This window comes from Pan troglodytes, chromosome 2 (genome assembly GCF_028858775.2).
Source record: "Pan troglodytes isolate AG18354 chromosome 2, NHGRI_mPanTro3-v2.0_pri, whole genome shotgun sequence".
Lineage (NCBI taxonomy): Eukaryota > Metazoa > Chordata > Mammalia > Primates > Hominidae > Pan > Pan troglodytes.
Window position 1 is genome coordinate 149,698,073 of NC_086015.1, and position 22,340 is coordinate 149,720,412.

The 22,340-nt window shown below is 36.6% G+C and overlaps 1 protein-coding gene across 4 annotated transcripts in view; it reads right to left on the minus strand.

The window, feature by feature from the left end:
* Nucleotides 1–4,956: 4,956 nt before the first annotated feature.
* Nucleotides 4,957–22,340, minus strand: part of PLSCR1 (phospholipid scramblase 1) — a 29,778-nt gene continuing 12,394 nt past the window's right edge. For 2 of the 4 annotated variants that reach the window (XM_001135229.8, XM_009446645.5), the window contains 6 exons: nucleotides 18,383–18,600; nucleotides 15,365–15,407; nucleotides 11,603–11,823; nucleotides 11,314–11,475; nucleotides 6,781–6,942; nucleotides 4,957–5,875 (listed from right to left, as the gene is read on the minus strand). In XM_001135229.8, the coding sequence (XP_001135229.2) occupies nucleotides 5,819–5,875; nucleotides 6,781–6,942; nucleotides 11,314–11,475; nucleotides 11,603–11,823; nucleotides 15,365–15,407; nucleotides 18,383–18,600 (863 nt within the window). In that variant the 3' untranslated portion in view covers nucleotides 4,957–5,818. The remainder of the gene's footprint in view (nucleotides 5,876–6,780; nucleotides 6,943–11,313; nucleotides 11,476–11,602; nucleotides 11,824–15,364; nucleotides 15,408–18,382; nucleotides 18,601–22,340) is intronic. The other 2 variants (XM_063807265.1, XM_054681155.2) reach the window with 1 other exon arrangement.

The window sequence follows — 22,340 nt, forward strand, 5'->3', positions numbered from 1 at the left end:
GGTGTCAACCACCATGTCTGGCCCCAACCTGAACTTCTTAATGTGGCTAAGGCACTGTATGATCTAACCACTCTTTAGATGTCCCACCCCCTGCATGTCTTTCACTCATGAAGGAACACAAAACCAGTGGCCTAGCCACATTTCAGACCCCTGAGGTGACTTCTGTTTATGTTCTTTCCTTTGCCTGAAATAATCTCACTTGCCTTTTGTCCAGCAAACTTTCTTAGTTTAAAAGTTACTTCCCCTAATTTCCTGACCATTAAAACTGAGTTCAGTGTCCCTACTACCCCTCTCCATAGTACTCTGGATCCTATAATCAAACATTCCATATGTATAATTGACCTTAAGCATCTTGTAGAAAATAATTTTTGTTGCTTATTGAGACCATCGTACCTAGCATAACTACTGGCCCAGTGTAGAAGCTCCGTATGTACTTGTTAAATAATTGATGAGCAGTTTCAGTGCCCTTAAATCAATCAACTTTTTTTTAAATATTCATTTCCTCCTCAGGTATAACGTTTACAAATACATTTATGTGAATTATTTGAGTGAATCTGTCTTTATTCATAAAAACTGAAATAGATTTGCAAAAAAAATAATTTTGCGAGTAAATTATCTTCTGCTTGTGACTTGCAATAACGGGGAGAGAATTCAGACAGTATGATTTAACAGAAATGTGCTTAGTAGGAGCCATGGTTTAAAGGTATGTGTGTCCCCAAATTCATTTGTTGGAAACTAAGACCCATTTTGACAGTATTCAGATATGGGGCCTTTAAGATGTGATTAAGTCATGAAGGCACCATTCTCATGAATTGGATTGGTGACCTTTTAAAAGGGCTCGGTTGGGTCCCTGTTGACCTTCTGCCTTCCACCATGTGAGAATGCAGCAACAGGGTGCCATCTTAGAAACAGAGAGCAGCCCTCACTAGACACCAGAATCTGTTGGTGACTTGATCTTGGACTTCTCAGCTTCGTGAACTATAATTAACAAATTTTAGTCCTTTATAATTACACTGTCCCTGTCTAAGGTGTTTTGGTATAGAAGCCCGAGTGGACCAGGTGGTAGACTAAGATCTAATTAACTCTGTAAAGTCAATATAACCGAGAATTTCTCTAAGATATTTTCAGGTGGTTGCAGTCTATTGGCAATACCTGACTAAAGTTGAAATGTTTCCTAGCAACTAACTCCTTTGCTGAAATAAATAGGCCAATGTTTGTTCCCTATCACTGCCAGACAGAATAACCTCAATGTGTTAATGATGGAAAACCCCCAGAATCCACAGGCAGAAACAAATTGTACTTAGTAGGCAAGCAGATCAGTTTTCCAAATCTAGTCAGAATTCAATGTGGGTAGATTTATAATCTGCATTTTGGCATAAATCTGATGTTTTCTACCATATAAACATTAACAGTAGGTTAACGTTTAACTTGAATGCTTGGTGTGTGTGTATGTGTGTGGAGGGTTGTTAAGTGCAGAGCTCTGTGACCAGTTGTACTTGTTGCTTATCATTCCATGGCCCTCTTAGTTTGTAAATCATGAGTTCAAACTCTGTATTGTCAGTTGTTTCATCTGGTTTCAGGGGCCCAGATTATTGTTCCTCTCTCTCTCTCTTTTCTTTTTCTTGAGAAGCAGTTTCACTCTTGTCACCCAGGCTGGAGTGCAATGGTACAATCTCGGCTCATTGCAACCTCCGCCTCCCAGGTTCAATCAATTCTCCTGCCTCATCCTTCCCAGTAGCTGGGATTACAGATGCCTGCCACCATGCCCAGCTAATTTTTGTATTTTTAATAGAAACAGGGTTTCACCATTTTGGCCAGGCTGGTCTTGAACTCCTGACCTCAGGTGATCCACCCGTCTTGGCCTCCCAAAGTGCTGGGATTACAGGCATGAGCTACTGCGCCCAACTATTGTTCCTCTCTTAAAATAGCTTGCCACATTTTGACACTATAAAGCTAAGATTAAAAAAGGCTCTAACGCAGAAGCCAGAGACTGTGTTCCTCCCTGTGCCTTAATTTCCCTTAATCTACACTTCTGTGAGATGAGCATCATTCCCTAGCTTGGCATCTTGCATGGACTTTTTTTTTTTTTTGAGGAGATAGTATTCTTGCTAGGGTTTAAATGGGTTTTACTTGCTATTCAAATCACAATACAGAAATTTACTTTAGGCCAAATATTCCTCACTGGCTTTGAGACACTTCTCTGTGTTCTGAAAACCATTGATCTTTACCAACACATAGCCCTTTTCATTTTTTACACTGGTTCTACTGCAGGAACCTGCTCAGGTCTCTGAACCTGCATTAGAACACTGAATCTTCATACTGACCTTATGAGGTAGATAACATAATCAATTGACAATGATACTATTGACAACTAAGGGAAATTAAGGCACAAGGAGGAACACACAGCTTGAAGGAGACAGTACCAGGTGCAGGAACATGGCCCTAGAAACTCAGGCGGTGTATGCTGGGCTAGAGACAGTAAAGGAGAGAGGCAGGACATGGAGGGAAACCCTGTACACTTTTCTGGCACTTTAAGCTCTAGGAGCACTTCATTGTGCCCAGAGACATTTTAAATCATTCCATTCTTAACTGATGGCAGCGATTCTCTACAGAGGCTTTTCTAGTTACCCTAAAGTTACAGTTGTTGTTTTTGAGCCCAAATGCAATTAAAGCTTTAGTACTTATGCATAGAGTAGCTAGCTAACTTGATGCCGGGAGCCCAGACGCTGACTTTCTGGCAATTTAATTGCCTGTGGCTGGTGCTTTTTGTTTTTTCCTCTCCCAGCCTTGTCTCTACTTTCACTTACACTCCCCTCACTCCTCAACCCTCCCCCAAGAGGTACATAGGAGAGGTACTGACATCCCTTAATCTTGTCTTCCTCCCCTCCCTCCCCTTCCTCCCTCCTTCTCCCCCCTTCCTCCTCCCTCCTTCTCCCCCTTCCTCACTGACCACCTACCTAGAACTTCCTTCCCAAGATCAAAAATATACCTCCATGCCCCATCCATTGCAGCTTTTCCTCCTGAATATTTTCCCTAGTCAGGGACATGCAGTGACTTTCCATTCACTGTTATAACTCACATGGTAGAAATAAAAAAATATGCAACATTTCCTCAAATCTCATTGAGATTACAAATTAAACTTTGAAAAACAATTCCTGGTATTTTCTTAATTAAATATCGAATTTTTCATGTGTGATTATTTTCTGTATGTAATTATGTAATAAGAAGATATTTGTCTAGTATTTAAATAGGTTCTGCAGAAGATACGTGGGGTTTTGCTCAGATCTTCTTTGCAGAGTTGAAGAAAGAAAGAAATGTTTAGATCAGTTTAGTTTCATTTTGCTTAACCAAAGATCCAGAATCCTGTTGAGAGAGAGAGAAATAATGAAAGTAAAATTTAGCTGTCACAGAGATAATGTCAGTACTCTAAGCCTTATTTTGGGTTAGTTTTGGCACATTATGGCCAGTTTGGAAATCCTATGCCCACCCTCTTCTGTAACTGGCATAACAATGCCATTGGGATTCAGCTATGCAAGTACCTCCACTTTTCTTGGCATGCCATCTGTACCAAGCACATGCTCTAAGTGAGTTCCATGGGTACACTTCATCACTGGAACTTGGCATCTGGTGAATTGTTTAGACTTGTGGGAGATCATCTAGACTTGACTTTTCCTGAAGATCTCCTGCATACTAATGTTCTCACCGCTTGCCATTTGGAGCTATTGAGGTCTAGGGCACTAACACCATGAGGAGAGCTGCTGTTACAAGAATTGTGCTGAATATGAAAGAGGGACTCTTCCACATGCCCTTATTGCTTAAGCATACTTTTCCATTGCATGAAGAATATTGTGGGTTGTTCATGTCATCTTTCAACTCAATCTTCATTACAAAAGAGATTAACTAAATTCTTATAAGCTTCTGACAGGTGGAAATCCTAGTTTCCAACACTGGTACAGATTTTACTACAAAGTGTCATGTACCTTTGCTCATTTTTAAAGGAGATTTGAAAGGAAAAGTCAGTTAAATATGATGGAGACAGGAGGCAGAGAAATTCTAGGTAGAAAAGGGTGAGTCCCCAGTGAAAACCCTACCCTCAAGCTGAAATGCCTGAAACCCCAGCCCAAAGTGAGAATTTATATCCCTGTTTTCCTGCTTGAATGTTGCCTTTTCCTAAACTGCCCATGGCCCGCCCTGCCTGCAATCCTGTGCCTATAAAGACCCAAGACTTAGTCAGAGAGGAGTGGAGACTATGGCTGGACATTGGAGAGAAGCAGCTTGACTTCAGAGGGACAGCTTGACAGTGTAACTTCAGAGAAGAATCCAGCTGGAGATGGCCAGACTTCAGGGGAAGATCACCTACCCCACTGTCCCCTTTTCAGCTCCCTTTCTCACTGAGAGCCACTTTCATCGGCAATAAAATCCCCCGCATTTACCATCCTTCAGTTTGTTTTTGTGACCACATTTTTCCTGGACACCGGACAAGAGCCTGGGAGCCATGAGTGCCGATATAAAAGGCTCTCACATTCGCCATTTGCCCTTGCTGGTGGAGGGCAGCTGTCCCACATGACAAGGCAAAGGGCCCACTGAGCTATTAACACTTAAGCCATCCACAGACAGCAGAGCTAAAAGAGCACTGTTAACACATCTTCTGGGGCTTCAGGAATCGCAGGCAACCCCACATGGATGCTACCACAGGGCCTGCACAGAGTTTGTTCCTGCCCATGCCAAAGCGGCCAGCCAGTTCCAGTGCTTGTGCACTCCAGTTCCTGCCTTGTTTGCCTGTGCACTCCCTCCCAGGAGGAGTTGAGAATGGCAGGCTGAGTAAACAAGGCACCCCTGTCTTGAGTCCTGTGAAGGGGTCAGGGAAATATCCTGCTTCAAATGTACCATCATTTAACTGAATGAGTGCTCAAAATACCATCTGAACACATTTCGTTTAAAAACAAAAATCAAATATACAAAAAAATCAAGTTTTTATTTCAAATATTTGAATCTAATAGATTATTTAGGTTTATACTCTGTGAATATATATATGATATTGTATTTAATTAATATCTGAGTAATCTCAATTACCATTTTCTAGGAAGGATAGAGTGTAAGAGCTAAACATTTCATGTAGCAATATTAACTTTCAAAAGTTATAATACCAGAGTTTTAGAGTGAAGGAGTATTTAAAATGTGTCTTTCTTTGGGAGAGAATCATTTTGTTCTTTACTAACAATAATTTGAAAATTGGTAATTTAATATCTTGTGAATATGAAAATATTATGGTATAGATTAGCTTCTAGGAGAAGTTAAGTGTAGCATGATTTCTTGAAGATTAAAAAAACATTTAACTTTTTAAAGATAATATGCATATTGAATATTATTTGAACATAATAGTAAAGAAAATTATCTTTGAGCTTTTTTGAATATATGGCATTTGCAAAATAACATTAGCTCTTATGCATGAAATAAATTGTAACTAGATTTAATAGGACAAGATATAATTTATATAAAAATTAATAAGGCCTTAGTTAATATTTGGTAGTAAAATGGACAATGAATCAGAGATCATAATTCAAAGCAGTTTTTCAAAGGAAGTTTCATTAATAAATGCAAAAACTCATATGTCCTTTTTCTCAAATTGACAATGAGTATTAAAAAATGTACAAAAACCTTTATAAATCAGTTATACAGAAGATAAACTATAATTTGAAAAGCAAAAGTATACAACCAGAGCTACAGGCCTTACAGCTTAATTCATACAGGTATGAGTTTAGATAGTCTCAATCAATATACAGACTTCAGATTTCCTGAGGAGACTTTCACTAATCCACTACCACACTCCTGATTTTTGTTCCTGGCTGCCAGTGCTTTCAAAAAACATGAAGTCCTAGATAAAAACAAAAGTATACAAATGAATTTTCAACAACAAAACAGAGATCAATTATCAGATGCAGAAATACTAAGGGATCTAGTGAAACACAGTAACATATCTGTTAAAAAAATTAAATGTAATAAGTAAATATACAAAAGCTCTATAATTATATAAGTTCTACCTTTGGCTTTCCATTTTAATAATAAATTCTATAATTCTATTCATTTATTGATACCTGTATGAATTTAATTAATCTTCCAGTCATTTTCTCTAAATGTTACTTTTTCTCTATCCCCATAATTCTCATCTTTGGCTGCATACTGGAATCACCTGGAACACTATATGAACTTTGAAGTTTCTGATTTAGTTGAACTGAGGTATGGACTAGTCCTTGGGGTTTTTAAAGGTCCCTAGGTGGTTCTAATGTGAAGGCAATTTCAGAATCACTGGTATATCCAATTATTTCCTGTAATTTGGTAGTTAGGTCTACACACTTGAGTGAATGTACACTCTTATTGTACTTCATACTCCTATATTAGATGGTTTAATTTAATTACTATGAGTCATGGTAAAGTTTCCTTGTTTCACTAAATTTTTTCCACATATGCCTACTTTCAACTTCTTCCTCAAAGCATCTAGGAGATGCCTGATTTAAGGGGAGACTAAAATCTCTCCTTAGTACATCTCCTTAGTCCCCCTCTTGCCATGTGAATATTCATAGACTCTTAAGGTAGAAACTAGTCACCTGTGACCCCAGAGTGTCAGGATCAAATAGAATTTCAGAGCTAGGATTAAATGGGAATCCTGATTTAAGATCTATAAATTTTAAAATGTCATTTTGAAATATACACTTTACTGAATCATTTTAGAATGAACCTAGAGAAAGCATCTATAATCAAGATTAATAAGAACAGACTTACAATGAGGAAACAGGCACCAATCATTACAGCTTTCATTTTAACATCAAGGTCTAAAGGGAACTGGATTCCAAAGTTATCAGCGTCTGTAAATGCCTCTCTCAAAATTCCAGTCCAGTGCTTGGAAATTTTGCCAACCACACACTGTTCATCAAGAGATTTAATCTAAATTGAAAAAAAAAGTATTAAATACTTTTAGGAAACTTATAGCAAAAGTACTTTCAAATTTGAAGTAAGATGAAACAAATATGGTATTAAAATTATGCACCATATGTAACCCTCATTAGATAACTGGAGGCTCCTGTATCTATTTATAGATATATGAAAAAAACTGTTTCATTGTATGGAGAAATTATATGTCAGAAAGTTTTTCTGAAATATTTAACAATTTCTATTTTATATTAATATAGACATTAATAAATTATTTGAATTGACCCAAAAGAAAATTTAAGCAAAAAAGGATATAAATATGAAATGTTTCTTTGATGACATTTCTAGAAGCCATCAGGAAGTTAATGAACAAGACTTAGACTTCTGCTTTAGGAGAAGCACAGTTTACACAGACTGAAAGATTAAATATGATGAAAAGGCTTATTACCACCCACTGTGAGTTGCCAAACATGAAATGCTAAGCACCTAGAAAAGATTAGCAGTTTGGAGTAAAGGCAAATACCAATAAGTAACTTGATGAAATGCCCCACGCCAAGGGTTGAGGTTAAGAGTGGATAACTAGCGGGGTGTGAATAATAAAAGATGAAGAGTGTATGGACAGATGAGCTCCAAAGTAGAAGTTTCCTAATTTTACAATTATGCCTGAGGAAAGCCCAGGGCCATTATATAGGGTTGAATGGACTTTGCTCAGACTAAGGCAACTCCTCTAGGAGGGCAGGTGGGGACTGAATGTAGCTGAAATTCACAAAACTATGTACACATATAGTTGTATTAACAGAGGAGTGTCCTTTTCAGCTAAATAAATGTGGGGAATCTAAAAATACTTGACTCATTTTATTTGAGTACAAGTGGATAGTTTGTAAAATACTAGAAATAAACATCTAATATGAAACTGATAGCATAATACTGTTCATCAAATATTCATTTCATTCCCTCTCCTTCTGTAGGGCCAGTATACTTCCTGTTCCTTCATAATTAGGCTTGGCCATGTTACTTGTTTGAACAATGGGTGTTAGCAGATATGACATGAGTAGTGTCCTTAAACTTGGCTAAGTGCTTTGGCCTGGCTTATGATCTTCAGTGACAAGCCACTAGAAAAGCATGACTCAGGTAGCTGCTGCTGCTACAGCCATAGAACAAATCTACCTGGAGCAGATTGAGGTTAACATGCAGCCTAAGTCAGTGCTTAAATACATCCACTGAAACACAGTTGACCTACACACCCATAAGCATGAGCATAAACACTTACTGCAAGCTGCTGAGTTTTAGGGATTATGTGTAATGAAATACTACTGTGGTGAAATAAACTAATACAAATCCTTTCTTGTACATGTTAGTATTTTTCTGCTAATAGCTGTCATTGAAGCCTTTGAAGCTAGTAATGAAAACTCTTATGTTTTATTTTTTAATTCTGAAATTTAAAAAAATGAAAAATGCAGCTGACAACTTACTAGCCACCGTAAACTCAACACTATACAGATAAAGATATTAACATTTGCCCTTTTTGATTACTACAGCAAGAAATTTAACAAAGTAGAGAATACATTTTTTATGGCAAGGATAAGAAATGCAAATAATAATCTTCAACCAATAAATTAGCAGGACTAGATAATTTTTAGCTGAATTGTAGACATTTTGGAATAGAAAATCACTATAATAAAATGTCAACATTTGGAAATAATAAATTGGTATTGTATAATGTTAAACTTTTAAATCCATGAGTGTAATACTAATTGGTAAAAGCATTCTAAAAAGAAACCATAGATTCATCTCAGAATGCAAATATAAATGCAAAATACTGAAATATAACGACAGCATATAGGATCTAGGTATGTAGCAAAGAAATATAAAAAGTGTATCATGATTATATTAATAGTTGCTGGTAAGCTATTTTATTTACTTACTAATGATTTATTTATTTACTGTTATTACACCCAATTTTCATGTAAAAAAACTAAAGCAAAGAGAAGAGAAAGAATTTGTTAAAGTCACACAGATAAGTGTTGTGAGGATGGGTTTCAAACCTGGGCATCTGGCTCCAGTGTCTATACTCTTGACCATTAGGATTGTCTGCTTTTAAAAAACATATTTATTGAATACTAACGAAAATCTAGTTGAGAGGGCAGGAAAAAAATCTGTGGGCTATAGTTGACCATATAAAATTTATCATTACTCAGGATCAATTTCTGTGTTTTGAGGTTCCTGAAACACAACAGTGGCAGGAATTCAGATTTCAAGCTCATAGACAGAACTGACTTGGTATGTCAGTTTCATGTGGCCATATTTTTCCCCCTACCAAGAGTCCTTGAAGGAGACAGACTCTCTTATCATCTATATCGGATAAAAGGTCTACTAGGCTCTCTCTTACTCACCATTAAGATAACCTTCTTAGAGATTCAATTACCATCTGTTTGCTGAAAACTCTCCATTCTTTTCCTCTACATAACTAAAATCCAACATGACCTTAATTCAAGTCATTAACTTCCCATATATATTTTATATAATCAACTACAGCTCATTGATTATATTTTGCTGATCCCTGACCTAGATGTGTATTAGTATTTGATACCTTACTTTTTAAAAAGCAGACTATCATAATGGTCAAGAGGACACAAATTAAGTGTTTTTCCTTCAAGATTCTTAACTTGGCCAATGTAATATCAGAACAATAACACATCAAGTTTATCTCCAAAATTTTTTTCATCCTCAATTGATATCAAATCCATGAATTAGTTCCACATAGTACACCTATGAAATGCCTCTTGAGTTATTCTCTGTTTTAGAATGACTCCTGCCCCTGCTGTGGAACAGGCTTTTATCTCTTTTATTACTTCAAGTTTCCATGCCCAGTGACACCCTGGTGGATTTCATGATCCTTAGTGGTCCCTCATACTGATAATTTCTGTTTTGAGGTGTCAAAGTTTCCATTGTCAACTCTATGGAAAATTCTTCAAGTGACTATTTCTCAGTTCTTTCCATGAGAGTACCTTGATATCATCATTCTAGATAAATAGAAGAAAAGTTAATTTATTACATGGAATGGATGCTTTAAGGTATCCATCAAGAAAGGCTGCCAGATGAAACATAAATTCTTTAGTATCAAATACAAGGATTACACAATGTTTTTCCAGTGTTTTCATTTATTTACTAAAAATAAAATATATGCCAGCCAAACTTCTGTTAATATTGTTCCTTGAATAAGAAATTATTTTTCACTTCTCTGGATGTAGGACAGAGATTCCATCCCTTACATGAAGAACTGCTATTATGCATACCCCTATATAAAATTTTTATACATGCATATTATGCACACATATACATACACACATTATATAATCCCCTTATAAGAGCCTTTTTAAAGTTTCTATATCACATCCTCCTTAGAACTGCAAATCTCGGTCATTAGATTATGAAGTCAATGGGGGAAAGGATTCATCTTTATATAGCTAAGGTCTGATGGAGGAATAAAATACCATGTGATTAAAGAAGGCAGGCAGATCACATAAATGAATGACACTGGATATTGAAAAACCTCAGTAAGGGGTGGAGACAGTGGTAGAGTTCCCATGTCATTATTACAAGGGGCAGCCCCACACATCTTTAGTAGATTTTTACCCTTTTGTTGGAAAGGTGCGCCCAGTTAACCCAATTTTCTGTTTTTCCAAGAGAAATAAGAAATCAAGATTAAGTTATAAAACCTTCTGATTTTTAAACATTTGCAATGAAAAAATTTGGATTGTAAAAGTAGACCATCTGTTGTTGAAGAGCTACTCTAATGAAATTCTACAATGTATTACAGTAAATATACAAATATTAATATGTTGCAGCTTCTAGTGACCTAATTTAATATAGGGAAAAGGAGAGACCACAGAGAAGCATAATTGGGTAGTACATATTATACTAATTTTCTCAAAACTATCTTTGCATAATTAGGCTTCTTGTAGGAATTCAAAGATGTCAGACATTCTGAACATGGCCTTGAGCATTGGCAGATGATATTTCAGATTTAAGAAGGATCCATATGCTTTGGCAATCAGACTTAGATGGCAAGGTTAACGTTCTGTTTAAAATGGATAATATACAGTGTCATCACATAGAAACCACCACGTTTAAGTGAGGGATGATTTGCTTATTTTTATTTGACTACATAGGTCTGCTGCTTTTTTTTCCATTTCTCATGACCAACAGTGACCTTTAAGCAGAGTGATAACTACCACTCTGCCCAAAGTTAAATAAATGAGAAAATCATCTTGCTATTGAGACATTGGCACACAATACTTATTTAATGCATTTATAACGTCCTGCAAAATTACATTCTTCTTATATTAGGAAAGCAAATCTTATAAACATTATGACATCTCTTACCTCAAAATCAACATCTCCACAACAGCTGCACACAACGCATGGACCACTTATTTTTAGTACATCCTCTCTTTTCTCATTTTGAATTGTAAACTTTGGTAGACATGGGTGCCAAGTCTGAATAACATAACCTATTGGTACACCAGGAGGAGCTTGGATTTCTATCTACAAAGGCAAAATAATATATGTAAATGTAATAATCATAATGCCTAGGTTCGATGAAAGGTTCAATGACAGGGCAGAAATTCTTGCTGAACTATTTTACAAAGTGCCCTGGTAATTGATCACAGACCTCCTGAAGGCAGCAGGGACAACAACAGCTGCTACATCTTAGTGGTCTCTCCAGAGTTATGACTTCTTGACCCATATTATCAATAATCCTCAAGGTAAAAGGTCTAGATGGCCCACAGCAATTTCGGGTACAGCAATCAGTATCTTCCGCTGCAAAGTAAACCCTCTGTCCAAAGCTGTTCTTAATTTCATATTTGTTATTAGTTTCAAAACCTGTTAAAACTAAAAACATAAAAGACGAAATCATAATCACCTCTATGTTAAAAATATTGAATTTATCCAGATATTATAATATCTAGCTATGCCAGTTTTTGATGATACCCCAAGTGGCATAAGGAGGAGAAGAAATGATGTTTAGAGATGATCCAGACAGAGAAAAATGGCAAAAAAAAGGAGAGATTACCAATGTATAGAGAAATTAAGTCCTTATGCCGTGGGGAAAAGAGAGATCAGATTGTTACCATGTCTGTGTAGAAAGAAGTAGACATAAGAGACTCCATTTTGTTCTGTACTAAGAAAAATTTTTCTGCCTTGAGATGCTGTTAATCTGTAACCGTACCCCCCACCCTGTGCTCCCTGAAACATGTGCTGTGTCAATTTAGGGTTAAATGGATTAAGGGCTGTGCAGGATGTGCTTTGTTAAACAAATGCTTGAAGGCAGCATGCTTGTTAAGAGTCATCACCACTCCCTAATCTCAAGTACCCAGGGACACAAAACACTGCGGAAGGCCACAGGGACCTCTGCCTAGGAAAGCCAGGTATTGTCCAAGGTTTCTCCCCATGTGATAGTCTGAAATATGGCCTCCTGGGAAGGGAAAGACCTGACCGTCCACCAGTCCGACACCCGTAAAGGGTCTGCGCTGAGGGGGATTAGTAAAAGAGGAAGGAACGCGTCTTTGCAGTTGAGATAAGAGGAAGGTATCTGTCTCCTGCTCGTCCCTGGGCAATGGAACCTCTAGGTGTAAAGCCCAATTGTATATTCCATCTACTGAGATAGGGGAAAACCGCCTTAGGGCTGGAGGTGGGACGTGCTGGCAGCAATACTGCTCTTTAAGGCATTGAGATGTTTATGTATATGCACATCAAAAGCACAGCACTTTTTTCTTTACCTTGTTTATGATGCAGAGACATTTGTTCACGTGTTTACATGCTGACCTTCTCCCCACTATTATCCTATTGTCCTGCCACATCCCCCTCTCCGGGAAACGCCCGATAATGATCAATAAATACTAAGGGAACTCAGAGGCCGGTGCTGGCGCGGGTCCTCCGTGTGCTGAATGCCAGTCACCTGGGCCCATTTTTCTTTCTCTATACTTTGTCTCTGTGTCTCTTTCTTTTCCAAGTCTCTCGTTCCGCCTAACAAGAGACACCCACAAGTGTGGAGGGGCAACCCATCCCTTCATTATGTGAGACACTGGAAACAAGTTATATTTTCCTAATTCCATAAATGTCTGTCAGAAGAGATACTTTTCTGCTGAGAGTTGGGGCAATGCTGTGGGTGGGCACGGTGGTGCTAGGTGTATAGATAAAATGTCCACTAATGCAGGATAGTTTATGTGTAATGTGGAGGGGAATATAAGAGGATTGCTGTTTATGTGCTATGAAATTTTATATTAAATCAATTGGTTTGAGACTGTCTTATAAACCTTACTTATGTCTTATTTTTTTGCAATGCTTTTGAAAGAAGGCAATGTACACGCATAAAAACCTAGGGAGTAAAAATGAAAGATGAATTAGAATGTCACACTGGACCCAAGGCATCCTTATTCAACTCAACAGTAGTTGTTCAGAAGTGGGAGGTGGGTATTAGACAAAGGTGTTCGGCAACCAAGGCTTCAACTCACAGAATATCTAGACCATGGGAATCCTAAGTGAACTCTGCACCTTTGCTGGGCTAATCTATCTTCATGAGGGAAACAGATGGCTGCAAAATGCTGACACTCACATGCTTTGTATCAAGGGCTTTCCATATCTAACCATACATTGGAAACCTCTCCATATTTAAAGCCAGAAAGGAGCAATAACTGTCCCATTTGTACATAGTCCTCAGTAACTGGGGTCATAGATGTCAGAAGCCTGGCTAAAATAATGAGTGATTAAAATAAATATATGGAGGAAAAGTCACTCTGTAATGCCTATGTGGAAAGACTTCACAAGTCTTACCACCATGAACTCCTTTAAGTGTCCTTGGTGGGACACAGACAGACAGACCCTGTACTCTGCATTTATAGGAACAACGTCTGATTTCAACATCTGAAATAGTCAAATGTTTGATGAGAAAAAAGTTAAGCTGATTTTGAGAGGACATTCATTATCTAATTAATTGTTACATTAAGTAGCTTAATCTCAAAAATCTCCAGCTTATTTGTAAAACAACATTGGTTTACATAACCTTTAAGTTTCTTTTCATTTACTTTAAAAATGTAAACAAATTGTTTATATTTTTATTGTCTTCTGTGTTTTGAATTGAGAAAAAAAAGTAAGTGCCTAGTTTATGCTCAGATTCTAAAAAACTGAGTAATCTTCATCTTTTTTATACCACTCATGAAAAAATAACATAGACTTTCAATTTTGGAGAAAAAGAAACAAAAAAAAAAAAACTGGAGACATTTCTTTTTTGAAAAATAAGCATAATTAAAAACTGTTAGATTTGGAACTTTCTATTTCATAATTAACACATATTTAACAAATATTTATAAAGCCTATAAATCTACAAAAAAAGATAAATAGTGTGCTGTGTAATGTTTGGTTATACGTCTGTTTGGATTTTATAGCCTTACTAATATATACTATAAAACATTAAAAAATTCAGAAAACAAAGCTCTCTTCCAGAGAAAGCTTTGTTTAGATACACTAAAAAAAAAAAAATCAAGTAAATTATAAATAATAATGTGCTTTACAAATAACTTCAATGTAATAGATGACAATTGTATATTTTAGCCAAATCCATTATTCTGCTTATACAATTCATCTTCTAATTTTTACCAGTGGAAAGAAACTTTGGAGACAGGTGAAAATGAATTTAGCAGACATATTCCTAAAAACTGGAGAGTTTTATTTTTTATTAAACCTTTTTTATCTAGAAGGAAAACACTATGGTTCATAAATCTATCCAGGGTCTTCTTCCCCTGGCAGCCATTATAAAACATTAATTGGCTTCCTAGGTTTATTTTTGCACCTAAGGAGCCCTGGACCCAAGGAAATGTCAGGCCATTCAGCAGGAGCAGGAGTGCTCTTCTATGAAGCCAAGCCTGCAGGCTAGTTGGTCAGCATCCTCCAACACTGCAGTGGCCTGCATCTGACCTCGTATACAAAGGTTTTATAGGGTTCATCTTAACTCCCAAGAGAAACTGTGGGCACAAATGATAATTTTCCCAAACTTCCTCATCCAAATAAAAAAGATAACTTACTTTGGAATGTGGCTCTGTGCCATTCTTAAGCTGATCACAATTACGGAGAAAATAGCTTAAGTGGTAGAAGTCAGAAAAAAAGTGATGTATGAAGAGAGGAGCAAAATAAGGGTTTTGATTATTTTCCTTCTAAGTTAGTGTCAATATCCCGAGGGCAGGTGCCCAACATAACAGCATTTTACCTTTTGATTCCTAAATTTTAGAAATGAATTGCTGATAACGTTTATTATTGTAAATAACTGGTTTAACTGTCCTATATAAGTGAGAGTGTTATATTTGTGGAGGTCAATGTGCCTTTATCTGCATAAACTTCTACTCTTTATAGAAACAGGATTAAAACAATGAATACATACCTTCCAGAAGTTCAATTTGCTGATGAATCAGTATCTGATCTATCTATAGCAGGAAAAAAAAAATAAGTGGTATGTATATGTCAAATGAAGGTTTTTATAAGCTAACCAAATTAAAATTCATGTATTTATATTTTTTAAAGTACATGTAATCAATTATCAATATTTAACAGCTTATATTACTTTTTAGTGTAAAACTGAAGTTAATATTTTTAATTAATAAAATATTTATTGTGTTCATTATTAATGTGGAAAAATTTAGGTCAAATAAAATTGATTTATACTGGAGTACCTTTAAAAATTAGAAAATTGAGGTGGCTCATGCCTGTAATCACAGCACTTTGGGAGGCCAAAGTGGGCAGATCACGAGGTCAGGAGATCGAGACCATCCTGGCTGACATGGTGAAACCCTGTCTCTACTAAAAATACAAAAAATGAGCTGGGTGTGGTGGCAGGTGCCTGTAGTCCCAGCTACTTGGGAGGCTCAGGCAGGAGAATCGCCTGAACCCAGGAGGCAGATGTTGCAGTGAGCCGAGATCGCACTACTGCACTCCAGCCTGGGCAACAAGCGTGAGACTCCATCTCAAAAAAAAAAAAAAAAAAAAAAAAAAGAAAGAAAAAAAAAAGAAAAGAAAATTGATACAAAATGGCCAGTAAGTTTATGAAAAAATGCTCAACATCACTAATCACCAGGGAAATGAAATCCAAACCACAATGAGATATTATCTTTGTACAGTTAAGAATTTTTATCAAAAAGACAAAAAATAACAAATAACGGTAAAAATGTGGAGAAGGGGAAATCTGTTGGTGGGAAAGTAAATTAGAGCAGCCATTATGGAGAACAGTGTAGCGGTTCCTCAAAAATTAAAATTACAGCCACCATATGATTCAGCAATCCCACTACTGTTTTTTTTGAAACAGTATTTTTTCAAAATTTTCAAAATTTTCAAAACAAAAATTTTAAAGGAAAGGAAATCAATATGTCAGAGGTATCTGCAATCTCATGCTTATTGCAGCACTAACAGTCAATATATAGAATCAACCTAAGTATTCATCAATAGATAAATGAATAAAGAAAAATTCATTCTTAATACACACAATGGAATAAAAATCAGCCATAAAAATGAATGAAATCCTGTCATTGGCAGCAACATGGATGAGCCTAAGGGACATTATGTTAAGTGAAATAAGCCAGGCACAGAAAGAAAAATACTGAATGTTCTCACTCATACGTGGAAGCTTTAAAAAATTGATTTCTTAGAGAGTAGAGGCCAGGCACAGTGGTTCACGACTGTAATCCCAGCATTTTGGGAGGCCAAGGCAGGCGGATCACAAGTTCAGGAGTTCAAGACCAGCCTGGCCAGTATGGTAAAACCGTCTCTACTAAAAATACAAAAATGAGCTGGGTGTGGTGGCAGGAGCCTGTAGCCCAGCTACTTGGGAGGCTGAGGCAAGAGAATAGCTTGAACCCGGGAGGCGGAGGTGCAGTGAGCCGAGATCGTGCCACTGCACTCCAGCCTGGGTGACAGGATGAGACTCCATCTAAAAAAAAAAGTAGATACTAGAATAGTGGTTACTAGAAACTGTGAAGGGTAGGGAGGAGAGGTATAAAGAGAAGTTGGTTAATGAATACAAAATTACAGCTAGATAGGAGGAATAAATTCTAGTGTTCTATAGCTATGTAGGCTGACTATAATTAACAATAATTTATTGTATATTTTCAAATAGCTAGAAGAGAGGATTTGGAATGTTCTCAACACTAAGAAATGATAAATATTAAAAGTGACAGATATGCTAATTATCCTTATTTTTCATTACACATAGTACATGTGCATTAAAATGCCAGACTGTACTCCATAAATATGCACAATTATTATGTGTCAAAAACAATTCAAAAGGTAGAAAACAATCTTCCTTCTAGAACAGGCTGAAGAAATATTGGTAACTTTTTTAGCCATCAAAGAGATTTTTTTTTACAAGTTTCAGGTTTGTATTAAGCATACTTAATATCAACCTTTGTCATATGTGATAACATCCTTTATGTATTTTATGAGACTCTGATTTTTAAAATATCTATTTCTATGTATTTCTTGCATAATATAATAATGACCAAAAATTCCTATGATTGTGCCACTTAAGCACATTGTGGGAAATTAAGTTACTAAAGAGAGTGCAAGAAAGAAATGATTTATGAAATGAAAACTGGTTGAATATCACAAGAATATTTGTATGTGTATAGACTGGACACACAGAGTTTCTTATTTCCATTTGACCTACCTGATTTCTAACACCAATTAAATGTTAAACCTCTTATTGCTGAGATTAATTATAATTTAGTGCAACAAAATCCAGGACTTTTTACTCCTTTATTAATGGCATTTATAAAATTAGGTCTTCCAAAGAACAAAAGCAGCATCATAAAAATGCAGTTTTATTAGTTACAATAAAAAGGTGAGTCATATTACACATAAAATATTAACCCCTTGTTTGGGCCACTTATTGAAACTCAACAATAAACTTTATTTAAATTTTCTTCCAAATTATAAGGCAATTATTCAGTATTGAGACTAAAGAGCACTTCGCTCAGTACCAAAGTTTCGGGATTAAAAAAACAGTCTTGACTCTTTAGGTTCTCACCCCAGAGTGAGCTATATAACCTCTCTGGACCTCAGTTTCTTCTTTTGAAAAATGTAGCACCTATACATCACAGACTTTCAATAAGGATTAAATGAGTTAATACATGTATCAGGCATACAACAAAGGCAGGAAACAGTGCTAATTAAATGTTTGCTATTGGCCATTATCATAGATTGTATTTAAGATAATAGAAAATACAATTTTCTAAGGCATTTGTATTTTGCTTTAAAATTGAACCAGACCTAGAAGAATTAGAGTAATCTGTTAGCAGGAAATATAGTTTTGCTATTTCAGACTTTGGTGAATTATTCATTTGCTAATCTGGTTAAGCAAGCTGGAAGCACAGTTCTGTTTTTTATGAGTATTTTGTGTCTTTGAAATTACCTGACTTAAATATTCTAATCCAGGTGGACAGTTTAATGGAGGCTGTGGCGCTGGCATCCATGGTACCCCTGCAGCTCCAACTGGCTGATTATATACTGGCTGATTATACACTGGCTGATTTGGGACAGGAAAGCCAGCTGGGCCAGGACCTGAATGGCCGGCTGGTGGGGGTGGGTAGCTGACCTGGGGCCCAGGGTAGCCACTATATCCTGGAGGTCCTGAAATACAAACAAGTGAAATGATTTATAACTGCACCAAAAATGGAATCGTCAACCTTTTTAGGGTTATGCCATCTATCTATAAGTTGACATTTCAGCGTAGACATCTGTATCTGTGATGTTTAATATGCTTTTCTCTTTCTGAGATTTTTCAATGAAATATCTGTGGTTGCACATCCACTTCTATTTGGATGATAGTATGCGGTGAATAGCCTTACACTTACCATTCAAAACTCAGAAGGAAAATACGCTTTAATATCTGAGAAAATGAAAGTAAATAACCATGATCTAGAGTCACCTACATAAAGATTCTGGCAAGCCTTCAAGGGAAACAAACACGTCATTGGTAGAAGGCCCAAAATAATGGCTTTGAGTCAGCATTTCTAGGGCCAAAGTATCTTGTGAAAAATGATAATTCTGAAATTCTAGCAAATGACTTATAATATATGTATAGAACTGGGGGTAGTTTTGCCCCCTCTCTGCCAGGGATATTTGACAAGATCTGCAGACTTTTTTTGGTCACAACTGGAGGGGAAGATAATACTGCCTCTGGTGGGTAGAGGCCAGGGCTGCTGCTACACATCTTAAAAGAGCCAGAACAGCTCCCTAAAAATGAAGAATTGTCCAGCCCAAAATATTATAGTGCCACTGTTGAAGGTGAAAGCACATCATTTCTTTCTTTCCATTTTTTTTTTTTTTTTTTGAGACAGAGTCTCGCTCTGTCGCCCAGGCTGGAGTGCGGTGGCATCATCTCTGCTCACTGCAAGCTCCAACTCCTGGGTTCACGCCATTCTCCTGCCTCAGCCTCCTAAGTAGCTGGAACTACAGGCACCCACCACCACGCCCAGCTAATTTTTTGTATTTTTTAGTAGAGATGGGGTTTCAGTGTGTTAGCCAGGATGGTCTCGATCTCCTGACCTCGTGATCTGCCCACCTCAGCTTCCCAAAGTGCTGGGATTACAGGCGTGAGCCACCGTGCCCATTCGTTTAGTACACGTCATTTCTTTTAGTACATTCCAGATGCCTGCTTGGGTTAATCCTTTGCCTTATGTTTTAATCCATAATGTATTGCTTTCCTAAGTCCTTCTTCATTAAAATAAAATTCTATTATAATATTTAGGTTAGAAATTTAAATTTCACACTTTAACATCCTTTGGTCTCTGGAAAATATAATTTGAGAAACAAGGATGGCAAAAAATTGTAAGAGGCAGAAATTTAATAACAGTAAATGTACTTCATATTCTCTGTGAATGTGTGATTACAATGAAGATTTATATACCTGTTTGTATGGTCCACAGCGTAGCAATTCCATAGCAGTGGAATACAATTTCAAAGGACTGTGTTTCTCAATATTTTAACATTAAAGCCTATGCAAAATGTAATACTTAGAATAGGAAATTTACAAATTCTTTTAAATGGATCATTTATGATAAAATTCATTTGCCCTTCAAAAATAAGGCTTAGAAAAACAGAATAAACCTCACAATAATGCATCATAAATATAGCTTTTATAATTTATTCCTTTATGATGAATGAATATTTACAAATGATCATAATGTGACTGGCTGTGTTGTAGAATATGAGGATACAATGCTCAAGGAGGCAGCCTGCTGTCAGAGAGCTTACAGTCAACTTCTGGGAGAAAGAAAACACATTTAAAACAAAAAAAATTCATGTGGATGTGATGGAGAGAATGTATGCGGGCGAGGGCAGGGTATGAGGCAGTTACTTTGTGTAAATATTATATCAAGGTCTAAAAGATGAGAAGAGAAAAGCTTTATATGAAGATTAGTGATAAATGCTTCAGGAGGAAAGAAAGGCAAATAGAATACCTCTGACTTTGTTATGAATTTGACAGGCGTAGAAGAGAGAGGAATGTCATAAGAAAGAAGACGACTAGGAAAGGCTGTTAGCAAAGCAACAGGAAGCTGTTCATCAAAGGAGGCCTTAGTAAGGAGTCTGGATTTGGTTCCAATTATGATTGGCAAGTACTGGAGGAATTTAAGCAGAAGAATGAGTTCCATGGTCTTATCTATATCTTACAAAATTTTCAGGAGTGGAAAAGCATTAGAATTTACAATGGAAAACACAGATGCAATCCCTGCCCATCATTGTTTAATGAGAGAGACAACTTTATATCCCCACTTATTCTAGGGAGCTATAATACCAGTGTAATTAATTGATTAATTAGAATTGGAGATAAATGCTTTCAAGTAAGAGACCACGGTTTTATGACTAGAGATGCCAAAGGTCGCTATTGAGATGGGAAGAGAAAAAGGGAAGGAGCAGGAACAGCTGCCCTGAGGGGTCACCTTTATGCTGAGATCTGAAGGATGCACAGGAGTTCAGGAGGCCAGAGTCACAGAAAGAACATTTCAGAGCAACGTCCTGGGACAGTAACTAACATAGGCCTTTAAAAATCTGAAAAATAGCCAGTCTAGCTGAATAACAGCAAGCCAGGCTCAAGAGGAAGTTAAAGAGAGAGCATGGAAAAGGCCATCCTGAGTTTAGTGTTAGCCTTTATCCTAAAAGTAATAGGCCACTAATAAAATAGGGGCTATACACTCTCTGTAATATGAGCAGATTTACATTTTTAAAGATCACTGGGGTCAGCACAGAAACCAGACCATAGGCAGACCAGTGGGGATATGGAGATGTGAGTTAATTTCTTACATTTTTAACATCATCATAATTTTCCCCAGACTCTGAAAGTATGATTGATTACTCCTCAAATCAATGAATTAAGCATAAAGAATTACCTGAAATTTGAATACTAGTATCATTTATGTAAAGACTAATTGATTTAAAATATTTTAAATATGTTAGCAAATACTTGTCATTTATTATTTGCAAGCATTGTGCTCAGTGTTTTACATATACTCTCATTTACTCTACAAAGCAACCTACATTGAAAATATCACCCTTATTTATAGATAGGAACTCTGAGGCTTTGAGGTACTGCAACTTGTTTAAACTACCACATAACTATTAGTACAGAAGGCAGAACCTGGTTTACCAGCACATTTACCTATACGAATTTTTTTTTAAAAGTAGGCAGAACTTGAAGCCTGATACAAACTTCCTATGCCTCAGCTTTCCCACATACATAATGGGGATAACTGACAGTATTTACCTCATAAGAGTATTCTAAGAATTAAAAGTGTTAGTCCACATTAACTCCACATTTAAAACAATGACTAAAGCATGGTAAGATCTCAATTTTAAATTATCCTTACTCTTAGCATCGTTATCTTAAGACTTGTGCTATATGTAATCTTGGACTTGAGAAACAAAATCAAGCTGTAGAGCCATATATATCTATATATATAAACAAACTCTCAAGTCTGATTATATCTGAACTGTATTATTTATGTATATCTACTTTTAATTAGTGATAGGGTGGATTAAATCATTCTCTTAAGTGCCTTGGATGAATATTATAGACTTACTAATGATTTTTCAAACATCAACCCTATAAGAATTTAGAGCAGATGTTCTCAACCCTGGCTTCACCTTAGAATCACTTGGGGTGTTAAAAGATTACTATTCCTTGAGTCCCACCACTGGAAGCTATGATTTCATTTTTCTGGAATAGTGCCTTTGCACTACTATTTTTAAGTGCTTCTGGGTGATGATACTTCAGTGCAGACAAGGTTGCCATGAGTCACCACTTGAGAGTCTGAGCTTATCTAGCTCATATTCTTTCAGTTGCAAACATCTGGATGAGATCCGGGACCCGC